Here is a 19285-nt window from a genome sequence, read left to right as displayed (position 1 = left end):
TTCTGTCCTGATCTGTAATTTGAACAAAAAAAAGTATTGAAGAGACCAAGGGCTAATGTGATTGCGATAATATCAGGGACAAATCTAATTTGTTTTTCTATAAATGAATGATTGCCATAAACTAGTGATATGCTAAATCAGGGAGGTTTGTTTTATTTAATTGGTAACAATTGAGCTAAAAAGATTCGAAAGTGAAGTTTTAGGCAAATTGTGAATTAGAAGACAAGGAATAGGGCAAAGATGATGCAAAGAAAGTGACATTAGATTTCTCTTTTGCTTCCTCTAAAGGTAGTGATTAAAAAAAAATGTTTTGACAGATAAAATATCTTCCTTTTCTATAGATATCTTCAAAGATCCAACATTTGGCTTTGGAGATTTTTTTTTTTTTTGGTTTAAAAGAGAGGGGGAAAGCTGAGGTCGAACCCCAGCCTTGTGTCTTTCTCGAGGCTGTCTAGGCCACTTGGAGATTGTTTTATTTTGCAGTAATGGTCGCTAACCAAAAAGTTGGTTATTTTATTAGACGTTCATAAATCGCACTAGCTTTTTGTAATGTAAATACGAAGAATCTTAATCTTGCAACCAATAAAAAATTGATTTTTTTTTTTAATGGAAGGTGGAAAAACTAATTTTAGGAGATAAAACAAGATAAGAGATCATAAAGTTTAGAAAAAGGCAAAAAGTAGGCATAAATAATGATCATTGCAAGTCCTGTCTTCGTTTAAATTTAATTAGTTGCTAAGTTAATTGTGTATTTCCAGCAAAGACCATAAAATTCTGTATGTATGTATGTTGAAAATGTTAGGGAATCTGTTTTGTTGCTTTCATTGGTGGCATCATGTTGTCCAATACCAATAGAGCATTTCTTGTGTGTCACGGCTGCATTATCAATTTTACTATTCCTTTGAAATACTCCTAATTGTATTTTCCATTTGGACCGTCTTTAACCTACCCTAATTCAATGGAAAAATCTTATATTTCGATAAAAAAAAAAAAACCAAACTATAGACAAAAACTAGGTAATCTATGCCATACTGGTGAATATTTTAGTTTCCTTTTAAAAATGGTATGTCATTATTATTGTGTTTTCGCATATATATTTTTTATATAAATGTAAAAATTCGAAATATATACTGTTAGCTATTCTTGTTTTGTCATAAATATTTAACTACAAATTTTCCGTCGAAATAGCTGGAACAACTGGGATACGGCGGCAGAAAGCATGAAAAAGAACAGGAGGCAAAGGTCTACCGGATTTACTATAAACTGAGATCGGTTAATGGCCGTTACAACCAAAACCAGAACAGTATTAACAACTATGAATAGAAACCTCATGAACAACAACTACGGCTGGCTGGCTCTTCTCTCCATTTGACAATTAACCAAACATAATAATCACAGTTGCAGGACATGAAATGCTGAGTTTAAACAATATTAAAAACTTTTCAATCGCCAGAAACTATGAAAGATGAGAGGGTGACTAGCACAGGAATTCAAAATCCTCACCCTATTTCGAATTCAGCTGACTGTATTTGAATCTAACATTCAATACACGTAAAAGCTAAATGCAATGTAAAACCAGATAACAACCAAAGTAAATTCTGCATTTGGCCATTTGGGTTTCGAGTAGAATACTGAGAGATCAGAAATAAAATGTTTCTATACATCCAAAGTTAATAAGGATTGAAGTGAACAACTGGTGATGCCATTCAATTTCCAAACAGGATAAATGACAGGATTGAAAACACTGGATACTTCATCCATGATCTAAACTAAGTGATAGAGATATTCTTGGAACCCAACATCATACTAATGAAGTAAAATTTTCAAGCCTATTCAAGAATCATATAATAGGGATATCTTCAAAACTCCAGATGTTGTAATTTGATAGGATCCAAAAATAAATCGTAAAAAGGAAAGAAAATAAAAAACATCTAACAGTCAAAGATTCCTCAAATATAGAGGCAGTTCAAGAACTTCTTAGGTCTTCTCCATGGGGTCCTACACCCTGGACTATTACAGAAAACAATCACACCTTACATTCCAGTGAAAGCTTTCTTCCCACCACCCGAAGATCCAGCAGGAATCACTTTCAATACATTGAACCTCACAGTCTTTGACAATGGCCTGAAATTAGAAAACAATAGACACAAATCAAAACCATCAAAATTGCCTACAGCTAACTATAAAAATGATTAAGATTCTTATACAAATATAATAGAATCGTTCTGTTCAGAAGTTTAACCTGCATTGTCCGATTATGACATGGTCCCCTTCCTTCACACGGAAGCATGGAGAAATATGTGCAGGAATGTTCGAATGCCTCTTCTCATACCTGGAAAAATTGAAAACTTTTTTCAAGAAACTTGGAAAAGAATACCATTCACTTAAGAAAGTATATCAAAATGAAGCTGAATCATGCCTCTGGTATTTCTTGATATAATGAAGGTAATTCCGTCGAACAATGATTGTCCTCATCATCTTGGCACTATGGCAGGTACCAGCTAAGATGCGACCCCTAATGGAAACCGTGCCAGTGAATGGGCATTTCTTATCGATGTAGGTTCCTTAAGGAAACAAATATGCAAAACATCATTAAATAATAACCAACAATCAGAATCCGTATATCAACTGAATTCTGAGTGCATATAAACATATTCTACGTATTCCTTCCCAACATCAGACTGTTGGTGCTGAACAAGTAAAATAAATCATCCTTTCTTTCCTATAAAGCACAGTGAACCACACTTTTTTGTATATTAGCATTATAAAGGATCCATTTTCTGAATTTTCAAAGGCACGGGAATATGTAAACATAGAAATTATTAATTAACATGATACTCGAATCCAGCTAGCTTAAAGAAATCTTTACTTAGCTTAAGCTACAAAATGCAAGTAACCAAGCAAAACTTAAATAAAATTTAAACTGAGCATTCATACCACCTAGAATACATAAATCAATAAACATTAAAAAAAAAAAAGAAAACAAACCTTCAATAGCTTCACGAGGAGTCTTGAAGCCCAAGCCAATGCTCTTCCAGAAGCGGTTCCCTCCCTTTCCTGGCCTCTTCCCTTTCCCAGATTTCTTCGAGCTGAAAACGATACAAAATCAATAAAACCCACCCAAACTCAAAAACCCAAGCCGGAAAAAGTAAAAATTGAAAGATTTTCATGGTTTTGAGTATTAAGACTACCTTAAAAACACTTTGGGTTGCTTCAGAAATGCCTTCTCGGTCTGCAAAAAACAAAAAAGGAAGCCAGAAAATTAGAAGCAAAGCAAATAGAGAAAGAGAAGAGAATGGAGCTGAATGTGTACCTGTTCGGCCATGATTGATGATATCTCTCACGAGTGGCGCTGCTGCTGTGGGCAAAGGAGAGAGTTTTGCTGCGACAAACCCTAACCCTGACGAATAGCCTCGCTTTCATAAGGGATGAGTTGGGGTCAGCTTAAGAGGTTGGGCCTTCAAATATTAGGGCTCTTTCAACCCACAAAAATAAAAGAACAAGAAAAAAGTCCGGCCCATTTTGGTATACGAAGCAGGATCCTTTTATTTTATAAAGGGGGTCTGTGGCCCAAAGATGTTCCACTTCATTATCAGCGTAGGAGTTTGATAATTCAAATTTTCAAAAAATTTTGATTTCTTTTTATTTATAAATTATTAATATTAAAATTTAAGAAAAATATATTTTTAAAAAACTTTTAGTAAATTAGTTCTAAGTATATATTTGTTAACATTTATATAATAAAAAATTTTAACTAATTAAAATCAAAGTTTTATTAAAAATTTAAATTAAGACAATTTGTAGAAGGAAAAAATAACTTTTTATGCATAAGATTTATTTTTTTATATGATACTTGTAATATTGAACTATACAATATTACAATGAAAAGTAATTCTCTTCCATTCTATAAATTTCGTTTTTTAGAACTTGAACTCGAAATCTTCCAAATGAAAATTTAAGCTTTAACTATTGAAATGTCCCTTTGAAAGTCATTCTTATTTCTTATTTGTTTTGTCTTACAAATAAAACTTTCCTTACATATTTTTCTTACAAGACAAACAGGAAAATGGGTTTTGTTTTCTTCTGTTTAAATTATTCATGACTGGAACAGCCGCTTTTCTTAATGCTTGTTTTGCTTAATACTTGTGCCTATTATTTTGGACTGGTTTTAATTGATCGGCCTTTTAGTAGATAACTCTACCTTTTGTCAAACACTATGTAATTTTAACTCCAACAAGTTGTTGCTGGTATTGTTGTTCTTAGCTTCTTGGTGTGGCGAAAGGTACGGTTGGAGAATGAATTTACAGAGCTAGCTGGAGTCCCAGACTTGGAGATATGGTTTTTATCACAACTTTAATCGGATCTAGGCTCGTTAATGCATAGATTACACGTTTTATTCTCGATTGAAATGATTAGGCCAAGAATTTTCCGGTGAGGCATATTTTACTCAGCTGCCATGCCTTTTTGCTCTAATTTCCAGAGACCAAAATGAAATAATATTCAGCCATAAAAGAAGATTGTAAAAGAAACCAAAAAGAACAATTAAAAGCAAATTAATCATGAACATCATAATTCATGTATAGGACATGCTAATAACAAAGCAAAAACAAACATGCCTACGGACCTATATATATATATATATATATATATATAGAGAGAGAGAGAGAGAGAGAGAGAGAGAGAGAAACGTACTACTTCATTTTATCTTAGTAGTAATAATTTTTTATTTCATCAAGTAAAAATAAGATCAGAAATATGACCCTAACAGCAAGTGGTTAAAAGGGTACATCAGCAAAGTACCACAAAAACTATGGATTAACGTTAAACCTATAGCAGAGATATTGTTCCTTGGCTACATAATGTTGGATATGCCTTCAAGCGAATAGGATCAGAAGTTGGGACTACGGACGAGGTTTGTGTGGCTCAGGAGGACCTGGAGGAGGCGCTTGGGGACCTGGGCCAGGAGGAGGGGCATGAGGACGAGGAGGTTCGGCATGCGGTGGACCTGGAGGGGGTGCATGGGGTGGTGGGTGGGGAGGATGGTGGGGGTCTGGCGGTGGAGGATTATGCATCTTTTTTCTTTTCAGTTTTCTCCTATGCTGCTTTAGCTAACTAGCTTCTCTTCAGATAATGTGGTGTGGCTTATAGAGAGATTGTGAATTTATATTTCTAAGTGTCCCATGATCACTTAATTATATACTTAAGCACGAAGTTTTTTACTTTTTTTATCTTTACAACTATAAGTCAGACCAACGTTGTTTGCTGGTAGGTTTCCACCTAAAATTTCCTGGAGTTTCAAGGATGATAAAAGTGCTCTGAAGAAATTTATTATGGATGATAGCGCCTAATGTAAAGATGTATAACATCTTAACGTTCTGATGACACATTTCTGTGTTACATTTGTCATACGCTGATATGTATTATGTAATCGGGCTCTTGAAAACGAGTGTGACTGATGGGAACCTCTCAGTTTGTTCGTGGCAAATGAGTGGAATCGCCTTAGGCCATTTACCACAGCTCATTGTTAGCCCATTAGCATCTCATGCTTCGATGGCTAGCTAAGATGGGCTGGGCCGTTCTGCTGGTTGCTCATTCCTTTTTGCAGGCCTGCATTGTGCTCCCTAGTTGCGAACGGATAAAGGTGTCTAGTTTTGAGTCCAGTTTCGAGCAGTTCCTAACGAAGAAAACGTCAATACTGGAATAGTCCACTGCCAGTCCTGCCACAATGGTACCATTTTGAACTCCAACTGACTCTTTCTCCTGTCCTCTCCAAACTCCAATGGCGGCTTCATCAGTTCCCCTTCATCATGTCAGTGGGTGTTTCACCTATCCCCGCTGGGAAAGGAATATCATCATGGTCATATTCATGGGTGGTGGTCACCAACACCAATAACCAGGAATCATTTGAGACCCATTAATGCTTCAGTGGAAACTCCTCCTTTTCCACTATTTCAGCCTCCCCCACTCCAACAATCTCCCTCTCAGGTAAATGCCCCTGGCTTTTCAATCCACTACTCCAATCCTCTTTTCTTTTGCTTTCGGGTTTTTAACACCTTTCCTTCTCTTTGCTACTTCACCGTTTTCCTCGCAACTGGAGCCTGCCGACCCTGATTTCTACAAGATAGGTTATGTTCGAAGTATGAGAGCTTATGGAATTGAGTTTAAGGAAGGACCTGACGATTTTGGAGTTTATGCCTCCAAAGACGTTGAACCTCTTCGTCGTGCCAGAGTCTGTTTCCACCTTCCTACCTTATTATTCCTCTCTCATTCTTCCCATTTAGATAAATCAAAGTAACTTTTCCTTTCTCATACTTCTCCCTTCCTGCCTGCATCATCACCAATTTCCTGTAACTTTTTATATTTGCTTCCTGGCAAATGTTGTACTAGTTGTATTGCAATGATATCTTTATGTGTTGGTAATTATGTTTCTGCACTTGACTGAACAGGTTATCATGGAAATACCTTTAGAATTGATGTTGACAGTAAGGCAGAAGCTGCCATGGACTTTCTTCCCTGACATAGTGCCAATAAGTCATCCCATATTTGATATCATACACTCAACCAATCCTGAGGTGACTGAATTTGTCCTTGATATCAAACTCTTAATTATATACAAGTATTCTGCATTTATTATTCAATTTAGTAAATGAACTAGCAGACTAATGCTTCTGTTCTTTCAATGCAATTTATGGGTATTTTTCTTGGCAGACAGATTGGATTTGAGAATGACATGCCTTCTTTTGTATGCATTTGATAGGGATGATAACTTTTGCGACTATATGGAGACTTCTTACCTAGTGCAGATGAGTGCACCAGCTTGCTTCTTGCTATGGAGGTGTGTAAACAATCGTTTCAATGTTAATTTTTCTTGCTTTTTCTTTGTTTTGAGTTCCCTTTTATTTTTTGCTAAATTAAATTTTTGGTCTTCGATGAATTAATGGGGTAAGAGAGATATAACTTGATGACGGCATAGAAGCATTAAATTTGGTTGTTGAATGGAAAAGGATATGGATTGTTGGATGTCAAATACACACACAAACACACATACTGCATCATGTTGCGGAGAACTTTAATTTTGTATGAAGTGTTTGTTAGTATTATTTTGCATAATTCTAGGAGTCACCTTTTAGAAAGCAGCTTGCTCTACTCACAACTTGTTCACTCCATGCAAGATGACCTTTCACAGCTGCAGGATCCTGATCTTGCTTCAACAATGAGAAAACAACAACAGAGAGCCTTAGAATTTTGGGAGAAGAACTTGGTATTAGGAACCTGTCTATCATATATGGCACTAAATATTTTGTCTCCTACGATCCTCTAATTTGTTTCAAGAAGTTCTTGCTCACTCTAGTGATAAATTGAGTGTCTGCTTAACCTCACTTAGCATTCTGGTGTTCCCCTGAAAATAAAGTGCCTTGCTCGTGATCCTGAGAGATTCATTTGGGCTGTTAGCATTGCGCAGTCACGGTGCATGAACGTGCAAATTAGGATTGGTGCACTAGTTCAAGATGCAAATATGCTAATACCTTATGCTGGTAATCTTGCTGCATGAGGCTCCTCTATTTTCTTGTCAATTTTTTTCTTGTCTATAATGGTTTATCATAAAGTTAAACTAATGCAGGGTTGATAATTTTATTTATCCTGTTTTTCTTTTTGTACCCTTACAGACCATTCTGTGAACCGTTATTCCTTCATTTATTTCCTCTTCTCTGTCCAAAATGTCTTTGCCTTGTTTTGGCATCAGCCCATACCTCCCGCCTTTTCTCAAATTTGATTGCCACCATGTTTCCTTAAATTATAATTTCTCTTAGATATCTTATATTTAATATGGTTTTGATGTATTTATTTGTCATTGCAGACATGCTAAATCATTCATTTCAGCCAAATTATTTTCTCCACTGGCGTTTTAAGGATCGCATGCTTGAGGTGATGATAAATGCTGGACAAAGGATTAAAAAAGGAGATGAGGTCTTGTTATTCAATGTTCTCTTTTGAATTTCAATTTTCTGCAATTATTGGAGTGAATGGTCTTGGTACTAGAGGAATTCTTCAACAACAAGGGAGGTACAACCTGTGCAGAACCTAGTGGAGTCTTTTATCAGTATCCACTCAATTAATCCAAATTTTAGATGAATAATTGATTTCTATCTTTTCAGGATTATTCATATTTCTTTCTTCTCTATGGAAATTGGCCATTGTCAATATCAGTCTGTCTCTATTATTCTGGACTTTCTTCTCTGCAGATTTGAATTTAAAAACTGATTATGTGATGCGCCATGTAAAATAAAATCAAATGTGTTGAAATGTCTCTTTGTGGTTATTGGAGCATGTTATGATAAAGTTTGGGTTGAAAATATGACTTACACAGATTTTAGCTTTCTTTGTTTTGTCATTTCTATTTACCTGTTAAAGCCGTCAACCAAACTAGATCCTAATGATGCTTTTTATTTACATTATGGTATATCCACAATTCCATAAATTTTGACAGATGACCATCAATTATCTGAGTGGACGGCAGAATCTTATGTTCATGCAATGATATGGCTTCTCTTCATCTGTGGTAATCAGCTTCAATCTTTAATCCTCAATCTGAATATTTAAATCTGTTTTTATGTTAACCTGATTTTATGGAATCAGTATAATATTCGATTTCCTTGGAAATAAAATTTTGAAATAAAACCATGTTTGATCTTATAATCGGATCTAAAGTTATTTTTCTTAAAAATTAATTCATGGAGCTTGAACATTGCAGAATCCTTGGGATTTAATACCATTCTCCGGCTATGCACATATTCACTTGGACTCTTTCTTTGTCAGTCTTCAATATATCTGGTCTTCCTGAAGAGTATTATCATAACAGTACGAGTGATTTTAACTTTTCAGAACTTTTTGAATGAGAACAGTGATTTTTTATGCATAATTCAGCATCTTAAGCTTACAAATTCTTATCAAGTCAGTTAGGGGATAATAGAGATAATTTTGTTGACAGGGCAGTCATAGCCACCGCAAGAACATTGCCCACATGGTCAGATGGTGATATTCCTCCAATCCCTAACATGGAAAGGAAAGCTGTGAAGGATTTACAGGAAGAATGTCAGCAGATGCTTGCACTGTTTCCTACAACTTCTGAGCAAGACCAGAAATTACTAGTTGGCCTGTTCTCTGATTTGGAATAGTTGGCCTGTTCTCTGAAAGCTTGCAGAGTCCTAATTCCTTGAAAAATAATGTGTTTAAGTTTTCATGGTTTAAGCTCTGTTTAAGCTAGCATTATGAAAAACTTTTGCTAATAGTTTATTACCATAAGCATTTTAAGATCTGCTTTTTATCTGCTGTTAAATTTAATTACTACAAAATTGCAGTACCTTTGATTTGAAATCTGAATTATTACTTCATAGAAGCTCTAATTCTTTCGCCGTTTAACTTTCTAGATACCATGTTCATGCCAGTTTTCACTGGCTCTGAGGATCTTATATGGGTTGTAGAGATCAGGGAAAATTTCCTGTTGAGGCTGGGGGCTTGAAACTGGCTTCTCCAAACTTAAAAATGTGTTTTAACTCTAAAAATAATGCTGATCATGTTGACTTGGCTAAATTTTATTTTAGTCTTTTTTTGGATATATGACGCTGTCTTTTTTTACCTCTTAATTTTCTAACAACAGATTCTATGCCTGATGCATGGAGGACGCATGAAACTGCAATCAAGTTTTTGATTCGGTCATAACATACCTTTTCCTCACGCATTTAGATTTTAATTCTTAATTACAGACTGAGTTGAAGTCACTCTCATATGCAGGTACAGACTGCACCGGAAATTGTTAATAGAGAAGGTCATCAAGGCGTTGGACATCTATCAAGAGCATACATTGTTTTAAATGAGTTTTGACTAGATAGGATCCTCGGCAGTTTGTTCAAAAGCTACTAAGTATGCTTTAAAAAATAGAATGAAAGAAAAAGAGAACAATCAGTATTTGGAAAATTTTATGAATGCAGAAAGTATCATGTTGATGAATCCAAAAGATTAGTACATTTTTCTGTTTCTTCATGTTCACCCCATCTTCAATCCTCCCTATCTGTCTCTATTCATACTTGGACAGTTGAATGAAGAAGCAGTAGATGGAAGCATAACTTGATATATAGTTTCATCTGATCATCCTAATTGGGTCTATTACAGTAAGTAGTTGGGAAAAAATATTGATTGCCAACAGGATTTTCTCCAAGTAGAATGCTGATAACGGGAGTAAGTTAGCCGTTAGCCCCTGGTGAAGAAGTGCTCTTTATCTTTCCACCACCCTTGTTTACTGTTTATGTTAGTTCCAGTGGTTAACACTTAACATCAGTGAATTAGGATTATACATTCTTCAACCACAAAAGACTAAGTATCCCCAAATTGTTTATATTGGGATGGATACATATTCAATGAACCGTCGTAATTGAAAAATATCTTCATTTTTACACAAAGACGTTCTACTATTCTACGAAGGACAATTGACTATTCTAAGAGATATTGGGACCAATTTTCTCAGAGTTGCTATCAAAATTCACTCTACAATGCAATTGGCCTCAAAAAGGAACTTGGATTATTCTAGGATGGAATCCAAACTAATCTCAGTAATCCTAATAATTTATATTAATACTAATATTTTATTATCCAAATTCCAAACACCTATCCCTTTTTTAAATACCCAATTTGTTTTTTTTTAAGTTAAAAGATCCCATCAATGAAAAGAATAGAGAATAATCAATATTGAGTAATTACATAAAAAGCATTATTGAATTAAAAAATAGAATTGGATTGGCTTTTGAAAATTGAAAATGGGTACGGTATCTAAAGATGGAGGAAGGGGGGTGTACGTGTGGGGGCCATTTCGGATTCAGATTAGTCCACTCTTCTAATCCAACCTGCAAAAATCCAAAATCAGTTTGCTGTCGTTACTACAAAAAAAAAATGAAATTCACGTTTTTTTTTTTCTTTTTGGTACATGAAATTCATGTGTTCTGGCTGTTTTATCTTTGCCTTTTGGTAGGCTGGAGAGTCAGAGGATAGCTCGGACAGAAGAAAGAAGAAGCAAAGTAACTGAAGATTATCGTTGTCCGAATTGTGCGGAGAAGGAGATATGGAGAAGGTTTCATCATCAATGGAAGCTGGTGCCGCTGCTAAGATATCATCAATCTTCATCTATCCAATCAAATCATGCCGTGGAATTTCTGTACCTCATGCACCCCTCACTCCTACTGGTATTTTCTTCTCTTTCTTTCGCCCACTTCTCTTTTCTATTTTATTACACTTAATCCTTGAAATTTCTTAGACTTCAACTTCAAGTGTGGGTTTATTTCTCTTTCTTCTTATCTGTATGTTTCTCCCCTGCATCATATGCCTTTTTTTTTCTTTTGGTTTGTGGTGCTAAACCCAATTCTTATACCACACCAAGTCCGAGTTTCCTGTGTGATTTGAAGTTAATCCAAATGACATTAGAACTAAGAAATATTGGACAACTATAGTGGTGATTATTATGAATCACTTTTTCTTTAATTTTGGGGATTATTCACCATTTTCTCACTATCCCTTTGATTTCTTTCAACTTTATTCACACACCAAATTGGTCTCTTTTCCAATAAAGTAGAATGGAAGCAAAAATTCCCAACACTTTATTTAAAACTTGTAAAATCTTTGAAAATAAACAGTCAAGGTAGCTTGATTGGAGATGTTCACAGGCCTAACAACCTGTCAACCTGTTCAATTTATTCTTGGTGGCTGACCTGCAAGCAAGGATAATTTCTTTCTTATGTTCGTTTGATGATGGATATACAGGATTTCGATGGGATAGGCAATGGCTTGTTGTGAATCAGAAAGGGAGAGCATATACTCAAAGGGTTGAACCAAAGCTTGCTCTAGTCCAGGTCGAACTGCCAAATGAGGCCTTTTTGGAGGGTTGGGAACCTACCAAGGCCTCATATATAGGTAAATCAGCTTATCATTGACTATCATTAATCTATAGCACAGTTATTGCCGATGTTGTATCATGTGATGCTCATTGTAAGCAGATTTTTTCATGGCGATGTTAATTGTGATTTGATTTTTCAAAAAACTGGCTTCATCTATTTTTCCCTGGCAAACCAACTCAAATAAACTTACCCTTCATCCTGAACTATGTGGTGTTTCTTACATGCATTTTTCTCTGCCTTTTGCTCAGTATGTTGTTATAGTCAAGGAAAGATCTAAAGATGCCAAATCATTTCTCATTACTTGAGTTACAACACTTTTCTGCTCCAAAGCATCTCAAGGCCTATGTTGCAGAGGGCCAAACAATCTAAGCCATCAAAAATTTTTTTCCCTAATTATAGAAATTGTGTGAGCAAGTTGGTATAATGATTATCAATTGGAGTTGATCATTTTAAAAAAACGATGAAATAATTTTATAACCTTGGTAAATTGTAAACAAGAATAAAAACCACCATTTCTTTTGATTTACTCATTGAATTGTCAAGTTGTGGTTCCCATGATTTTATTGAGGATTTTGCACTGATGACCCTTTCATGGAAACTCTTCTTCCTTATATTAGGTGTGGTTAATTATTTGGTATTGTTAATATCCTATACTGATTCATTCTAATAGTTTGGTTCTACCTTCATGTCTCATCTCCTTTGCAATGTGGGGATGCTAAGAAGTTTGTCTTTCTTTTACCATTGTTTGATACGTGCGAATCATGATTTCCTTTGATTTTCATGAGATTTACTGTCATGACCCTTATTCACTTTCATTTGCAGTAATAAAAGCACCTGGAATGGATTTGCTCAAGGTTTCACTTAGTAAGCCACCAGCAATAGCAGATGGTGTTTCAGTCTGGGAGTGGTCTGGTTCTGCGTTGGATGAGGGTGATGAGGCTTCAAAATGGTTTACGAATTATCTTGGGAAACCCAGTAGGCTAGTTCGTTTTAATGCAGGTTGGTTTGATTCTGGTACATTTCAATGAATAGGATATTAAGTGCATTGCTTGGGTTTATGAAGGGAAACGATATGGGTGGAGAGTTGCTTACTTTGTAGCTCACTTGGACATTAAGTGCATTAATAAGGGATATCAAGGGAAAGCAGAGGATTTGGATTGAGAGTAGCTCATGGTCACCAAACCACTCCTCAAAGATCCAAAGATCAAAATCCCTATCCCAGTTATTCCTATTAATTAATCAGAAATAATAAAGAGGAAAACGTACAATATTTTTGGCAGGCTTTACTGAGATGATTCAGATGAAAATATTTGCCTTGAAGAACAGAAAATATATAGATACTTCTGACATGTTGGCATAGTGTGCATATTAAGATACTTTTAGTCTCAAATTTATATGGCCAATAATTTGGTTACATTATTATTTAATAAATGCAGCATCGGAAACTAGGCCTGTAGATCCTGCATATGCTCATGGGCATATTGTAATGTTCTCTGACGGGTACCCATTCATGCTATCATCTCAGGTTTGTAAGATTTGGAAATGATGTTTAGCTTTTTTTTTTCAAAATAATAATAATACTAACAATTATTATTATTATTATTATTAGACAAAGCTCAAACCTGATGTTATAAGTACAAACTTTTGCAGGAATCATTGGATGCACTTAACAAGCTTCTGAAAGAGCCTGTACCAATTAATCGTTTTAGACCCAAGTATTTTTTTTTTCCTTTTCAGGCTTATACTATGTCTCTTGATTTTTATTTAGCATGTGCTTCATCTGTGTACTGCTGCCGTGAACAAATCTCCTTTAGGATCGACTTACTGCTAAAAATTCAAATCTTTGTAAATTTCTCTCATGATTTTTCCTATGGAAAACATGTGGCTGACTCTAAGTTGTTTACCCTGTCTAACTCTTTTTCTGTATTATTTATGACATTATTTCATAGTTTACTTGCTTGTGACAGCATCCTCGTTCATGGTTGTGAACCGTTTTCTGAAGACTTATGGACAGAGATTAAAATAAGCCAATTTTCGTTTCAAGGTGTGAAACTATGCTCCCGCTGTAAGGTAAGAAGCTATCCATTCTGCATTTTCAGAATTTCAGCCTATCTTATGAAAATTAATTTATCTTGAGAGTATAAGTTGGTGATGTCAACTTGTCAAGTGTAAGTACACCATTGTTATTATTTGGGGTTACTCTTTCTATGCAATTTATTACCCCTCCCTCTCTCTTTTACTACCTTATGTTGAAGACAATCAGAAAGAGCTAAAGTGTCTGGTTGAGTGGAAGACAGCCAATAGGTTTAATGGTGAAAAATTCATCAGAATGTCTTGCTGGAGGATTACTGTAGCCATTATTATCACTTGCAATTTTGGAAAATCCTTCATATTTCCTTTCAATAATCCCAATTACATATATGGGAAAATAAAAGAGTAAGATATTTGAGCATCTCTAAGAGCTTTTTATTTGGGTGGTAATGAGGGGTGGGGGTTGTTTGTTTCCGATATCTTACCTGGGTTCATTAATACCTTGATTCTGAATATCTTATTTGGAGGCATGCAAACTTACAAACGGGCGGTTAATTCCAAGGAATAATCCATATTTTCCATACAAGAATGCCTCCTTTTCTTGTTTGAGTGCTTAGCATTTGCAGTGTGCTATAATTTTAAAGTCATCATAGCTGTGAATTTCATATGCTTATGCATACTCTATCGTTAAAACATTTAAAAGAGACGATTTTGCATTTAGTAGATACCTACAATCAATCAAGAAACCGCAATTGCTGGCCCGGAGCCAAATGACACTCTTAAGAAAGTCAGGTCGGATAAGGTTTTGCGACCAGGCTGGAAACATCAAGGGAAGGTAAGATGTAAATCCAGAACTTTCAGCTGTATCCTTCTGTGTCCCTTCCCATGCAAATGATACGTAAATAATTATGTTTCACAACATGGCAGATCTACTTTGGGCAGAACTTGGTTTGCAAAGAAAGTCTTGCTGGCGGGAAGGGCAAGGTGATTAAAGTGGGAGATCCTGTTTTTGTGCTCCAGAAAGTCTCCTCTGCTGCTGAAGCAGCAGCTTGAATGCTGAACGTTATCTTGGACTTTCAACTCTGTTGTCTAAACAATGAAACAGTTAGTGTTGGATGCATTGTTGTTAAATTTGTTTCGGTATTGGTCGTAGGTATGTTCTAGTTATGCCAAAATATGATAAATTTAAAAGAAATATTTCATATCGGATTTGGTATCAAGTAATATCAGTTGTTTTTATTTGTTTCGACTGATTTTAGTGAATTTTGGTGGAATAGCTTATTTCGACTAATACATAAATATAAAATATATTTTGTAATTTTTAATTTATCTTTTATTGTTTGATTATTTTTAACCTAATAACAATAAAATAATTAATATAATAACTCATGAAAGTTAAGTTTCTCTATTTTTTAATACAACTTTTTTTTTTACACTTTATTTTTTTAAATCAAAATTTATAAGTATTTCAATATTTTTCAAGAAAATAATTGTATTTTCTTTTTAAAATTTAAGAATTATAAATCTAAGATTATTTTTTCATCTCTTTGTTTTTATTTTAGTATATTTTTATATGAAAAATATTTCATTAAATATTATATGATCAAATTAAATATTTAAAAATATCATGATAAATTAATAATATTATTTGTTATATTTTAAAACTTTAATATTTAATTTTTAAAGATATTTTATATTTATTTTACATATTATTAGTAATATTATTATGTACAAATTTATATATATTTATAACTATATTCATATTAAATAAAAAAAAAAATTGAAATATTATGTTAAAGTAATTGATACCGATATTATCATTTTTTTTTAAAAAAATTACATTATTAGATATCAACTAGATAACTTTTTTTTTAACAATAATTGACAACCATATAAATTAAACTCCATAAAAATTAAAATATAAAAATTAAACTCCATAAAAATTATTTGTTGACAAAAAAAAAAAAACTCCATGGAAACTATGTAAGCTTTATTAAATCAAATCTTAATTAGCTTGAGTCTGTAAGCTGAATTTCCAAAAAAGAAAAAAAAAAAAAAGAAATACATGAAAATAGCAACAATGGAAATGTTCGTTTAGTAAGGATTTGTTTCCCGAAATCTGAACTAGTTAAAATGATTTTTTTATAAAGAGAGATAGAAGTTTAAAAATTAAAAAAAAAAATTGTAAACGTTGAAGATTGAATTTTAATTTTATAAAAATAAATGAATTATTTGAGTTAAATTTTAAATTTAAATAAAAAACCAAAAAAAAAAAAAATCTAAAAAGAAGAATAAAATTACTAAGATATTTCCTCCCTTTTTAAAATTAATAGTGTGAATCGCGGTTTTCTCATGGCAGTTAGCTATTGGGGATGAAGATGGATGTTTCCCTAAAAAAATCAAATCTCTCTTTACCTAAATGAGGGAGGGAGAAAAAACTTGCTTTCTCCTGTTTTTGAGTTGCCCTCTTTAAACCCTAATTAAGGGATAACATAAGGAAATTAGTAAAATTTACCAAAACGAAATATAAGAAGAAAAAAATGACCAAGTATATACTAATTATCAAGGAAAAGTTGACTATGGATATGATTGGACGGCATTGTTGGCTTATTATACCATAAAAGCTTTTGGAAAAGTACCAAACGATGAAATCAGCAGCCGAACATTTAAAGAATTGAATTTAAATCTTTTTGTTTTGAAAACCAAAATGCTAACACGATCAACCATTTTGAAATAAGGAAAGCTACAACTATAAACATGAGAAGAATTAGAAATTTTCATTTCATATATATGGAGCTAACAATTTCCAGATTCGTGGGTAATCCATTAAATGTCATGTTATGTCATGCATTTTTAGCATACCAACCTTAGAAGGCTACAAGAATTCTTTGGCATCCTACCGGAACAAGAAAATTGCTAGGATGGGAAGAAAAAATAATTTTCTTCTACAACATGGGCAATGAGCATTATTCTCTGGCCATGTGACCAGGTAGGCCCCTTGAATGAAACTGATGCGAGCATGGGGGATGAACCTGGGTCTCACCAGCCTTGAACCGTTCTAGACATATGGCGCACTCCTCCTGAACCCAGGCCTTCCACCTCAACTTGGTCCAACTGAACCTCTTCTGACCACTCTTCTTTGACCCAGACGCTTCTGTATGCAACTCTCCTTGAATCAAACATCTCCCATCCACGCACTTCAAACTTTCTTTGCTATTTTGCCTGATGATTTCAATTTTCAATGCCCAAAACAGGGGAACCAATAAGTGCCAAAACTAGAAGCAAATTGATGTTCATATTAGCAAGTAGCATAACAGTTTTGCTTTAGTACCTTTCGGGTTTTGATTTTCTTTGTGTTCTCAGCCTCTGATCTAATCTTTCCTTGGCTTCTCCTGCTGCCCCTCCCAACCTCTCATCTTGATGGGCTTGAATTAATATGCTCCTTTGCTTTTTTTTTTTTTTTCAAATAAAACCCAAGTCAGTTCCAATTACAATCTCCTCGATATGGACCCAAAATTACTGTAAATAATCAGGAAAAGAAGAAAGTACCTGAGAAGAAACAGAGCTATTATGAGTTTCATGGTTGCTTGTATACAAACAAAAAGTGGATCTCCTTGTCAAGCCAGTCGCTGCCAGGCTTGGTGAATCAGACGACCCCCCGCTTTGATAGATCCGTCTCCTTCTAGCACATTCAACACCAGGAAGCATACCAGCCATTGATGAAAGATAAGAGTAATAATTCTGAAAAAAAAGACTATTAATAGAGATGCAGTGTGTTTTATTTGTTATATTCAGACTTCAGGCTTCAGTGTCTTCCTCAATCATTTCCGGCTTTCAACCTTTGAAAGGAGAAGAGAAAGTAAACTAAAAAGGGAAAAGGAAGGAGGCAAGGAAATTTCATGGCTCCGACCAAAAATAAAAGGGAAGCTTCATGGTAACTTTCTTGCTCCAGAATAATTTTTGGGCGAAGAATTAATTTTCTTTCTTTTTTATGGAAATAAACATTTTCAGATTCTTATTCCACAAAAGTATGTGTTACTATGTAAAGTTGAATTTGACTTCATGGACCAAGACTATATCAAAATGAAGCGTTTATATTGTATTAGCATTATTACCCGCGTCGTATTGTTGAGATAAATATTTTTTTTCATTTTATAATATTTATTTATTGATTTTCTTATCATAAAATTTATTTAATTGAAAAATAAAATGGCGAAAGGTCCAAAATAACCAAGTAGGGATGATAGATGGATATTTCAATTGCCTCTTTTTTTTTTCCAAATTTCCCTAATTAAAAAAAAATTAAAAACAAAAAATGAAAAAAAGTGAAAAGATAAAAATTAAAAAGCATAAAAAAAAAACCTTATAGAGGATGTCATATTGATACTTTTATTGAGTTTAAAATATCAATTTATTAAATTAATGCATCAAATAATAATTTTATTAATATAATATATAATAAAATTAATAATAAAAAATATATTTATATATATTTAAAAAACATTTATAAAAAATTTATTAAAAAAAGCAAAAAAGGGAAAAAAATTAGCATAAATGTATCCCATTTTTTAAAATTTTAAAAAAAAATTTATTAAATATAAAATCTTGTAAATAAAAACAAAAATTAAAAAACAATAAAAAAATTTTAAAGTAGTAAAAAAGAGTTTCAAAAAAAAATTTTGAGGGTGCACTTGTGGTGTCTGGTTAAACTTCGTACAAAAAATTTTATTTAATTAGTGAATTTTAAAAAATTGAAAGAAAAAACTTGATAAAGTGGATTCGGGTACGGCAAAACATGAAATTAAAAATATTTTTATATATTTTTTATATTCATAATTTTAATTAAATACAATTAAAAAGTAATTAATGGCGTGTAAAAGTAAAATAAAATATAATATAACTATAAATATAATTAGAATTGTGTAGAAAAAAATTTAATAAACATAATTATAATTTTATTAATTTAATTTTTAATGCTAATAGTTTATAAAATTCTAAATATATTTAGTATTTTTTTTCTTTTTTTCCTTTCTTTTTCTTATTTTTTCTTATTTTCTTTTCTTTCTTGTTCTCCTTCCTACCTATATTTTTTTCTTTTTTTTTTTCTCTTTTTTCCTCCCAAACGCTCTATTTAGATGCGTTTATAAATGATCTTTTTTTTTTTTCATTTCTTCATTCTTCTTCTCTCTGTACCCTCTCCGTCCTTTCACCTCTAAACTCCGCCTAAATTTTGGCATGCTGCCATCGCACCCGTATCACCCATCGTCAACCACCATCATTTATTGTCTGCCATCATCCATTTCAACCCAAAA

General features: G+C 33.4%; 3 protein-coding genes and 1 pseudogene across 4 annotated transcripts; 2 read left to right on the top strand and 2 right to left on the bottom strand.

Moving 5' to 3' along the window:
* Positions 1-1810: 1810 nt before the first annotated feature.
* Positions 1811-3463, bottom strand: LOC111300290 (small ribosomal subunit protein uS17). The gene is made up of 6 exons (XM_022895925.2): positions 3314-3463; positions 3192-3232; positions 2989-3089; positions 2420-2564; positions 2243-2332; positions 1811-2124 (listed from the first exon to the last, which is right to left on the bottom strand). The coding sequence occupies exons 1-6, from the start codon at positions 3323-3325 to the stop codon at positions 2034-2036; spliced, it is 480 nt and encodes a 159-aa protein (XP_022751660.1). The 5' UTR covers positions 3326-3463; the 3' UTR covers positions 1811-2033.
* Positions 3464-5225: 1762 nt separating this feature from the next.
* Positions 5226-9176, top strand: LOC111299007 (protein PLASTID TRANSCRIPTIONALLY ACTIVE 14-like; annotated as a pseudogene). Its single transcript, XR_016330046.1, has 8 exons — positions 5226-6229; positions 6447-6572; positions 6709-6835; positions 7412-7535; positions 7859-7968; positions 8489-8560; positions 8753-8845; positions 8954-9176. The product of XR_016330046.1 is annotated as a protein PLASTID TRANSCRIPTIONALLY ACTIVE 14-like (transcript).
* Positions 9177-11001: 1825 nt separating this feature from the next.
* On the top strand, positions 11002-15222 carry LOC111299006 (uncharacterized). Its single transcript, XM_022893846.2, has 8 exons — positions 11002-11234; positions 11809-11958; positions 12765-12941; positions 13379-13467; positions 13593-13657; positions 13910-14012; positions 14698-14808; positions 14901-15222. The coding sequence occupies exons 1-8, from the start codon at positions 11114-11116 to the stop codon at positions 15024-15026; spliced, it is 942 nt and encodes a 313-aa protein (XP_022749581.2). The 5' UTR covers positions 11002-11113; the 3' UTR covers positions 15027-15222.
* A 1509-nt stretch (positions 15223-16731) lies between these two features.
* LOC111300288 (uncharacterized) lies at positions 16732-17861 on the bottom strand. The gene is made up of 3 exons (XM_022895924.2): positions 17523-17861; positions 17305-17420; positions 16732-17195 (listed from the first exon to the last, which is right to left on the bottom strand). The coding sequence occupies exons 1-3, from the start codon at positions 17688-17690 to the stop codon at positions 16940-16942; spliced, it is 540 nt and encodes a 179-aa protein (XP_022751659.2). The 5' UTR covers positions 17691-17861; the 3' UTR covers positions 16732-16939.
* Positions 17862-19285: the final 1424 nt, after the last annotated feature.

This window comes from Durio zibethinus, chromosome 18 (genome assembly GCF_047325235.1).
Source record: "Durio zibethinus cultivar Kanyao isolate XHJ-2024 chromosome 18, ASM4732523v1, whole genome shotgun sequence".
In the NCBI taxonomy this organism is placed as follows: Eukaryota; Viridiplantae; Streptophyta; class Magnoliopsida; order Malvales; family Malvaceae; genus Durio; species Durio zibethinus.
The sequence above is the reverse complement of the archived record's forward strand: the minus strand, read 5'-3'. Positions and strand labels throughout refer to the sequence as shown.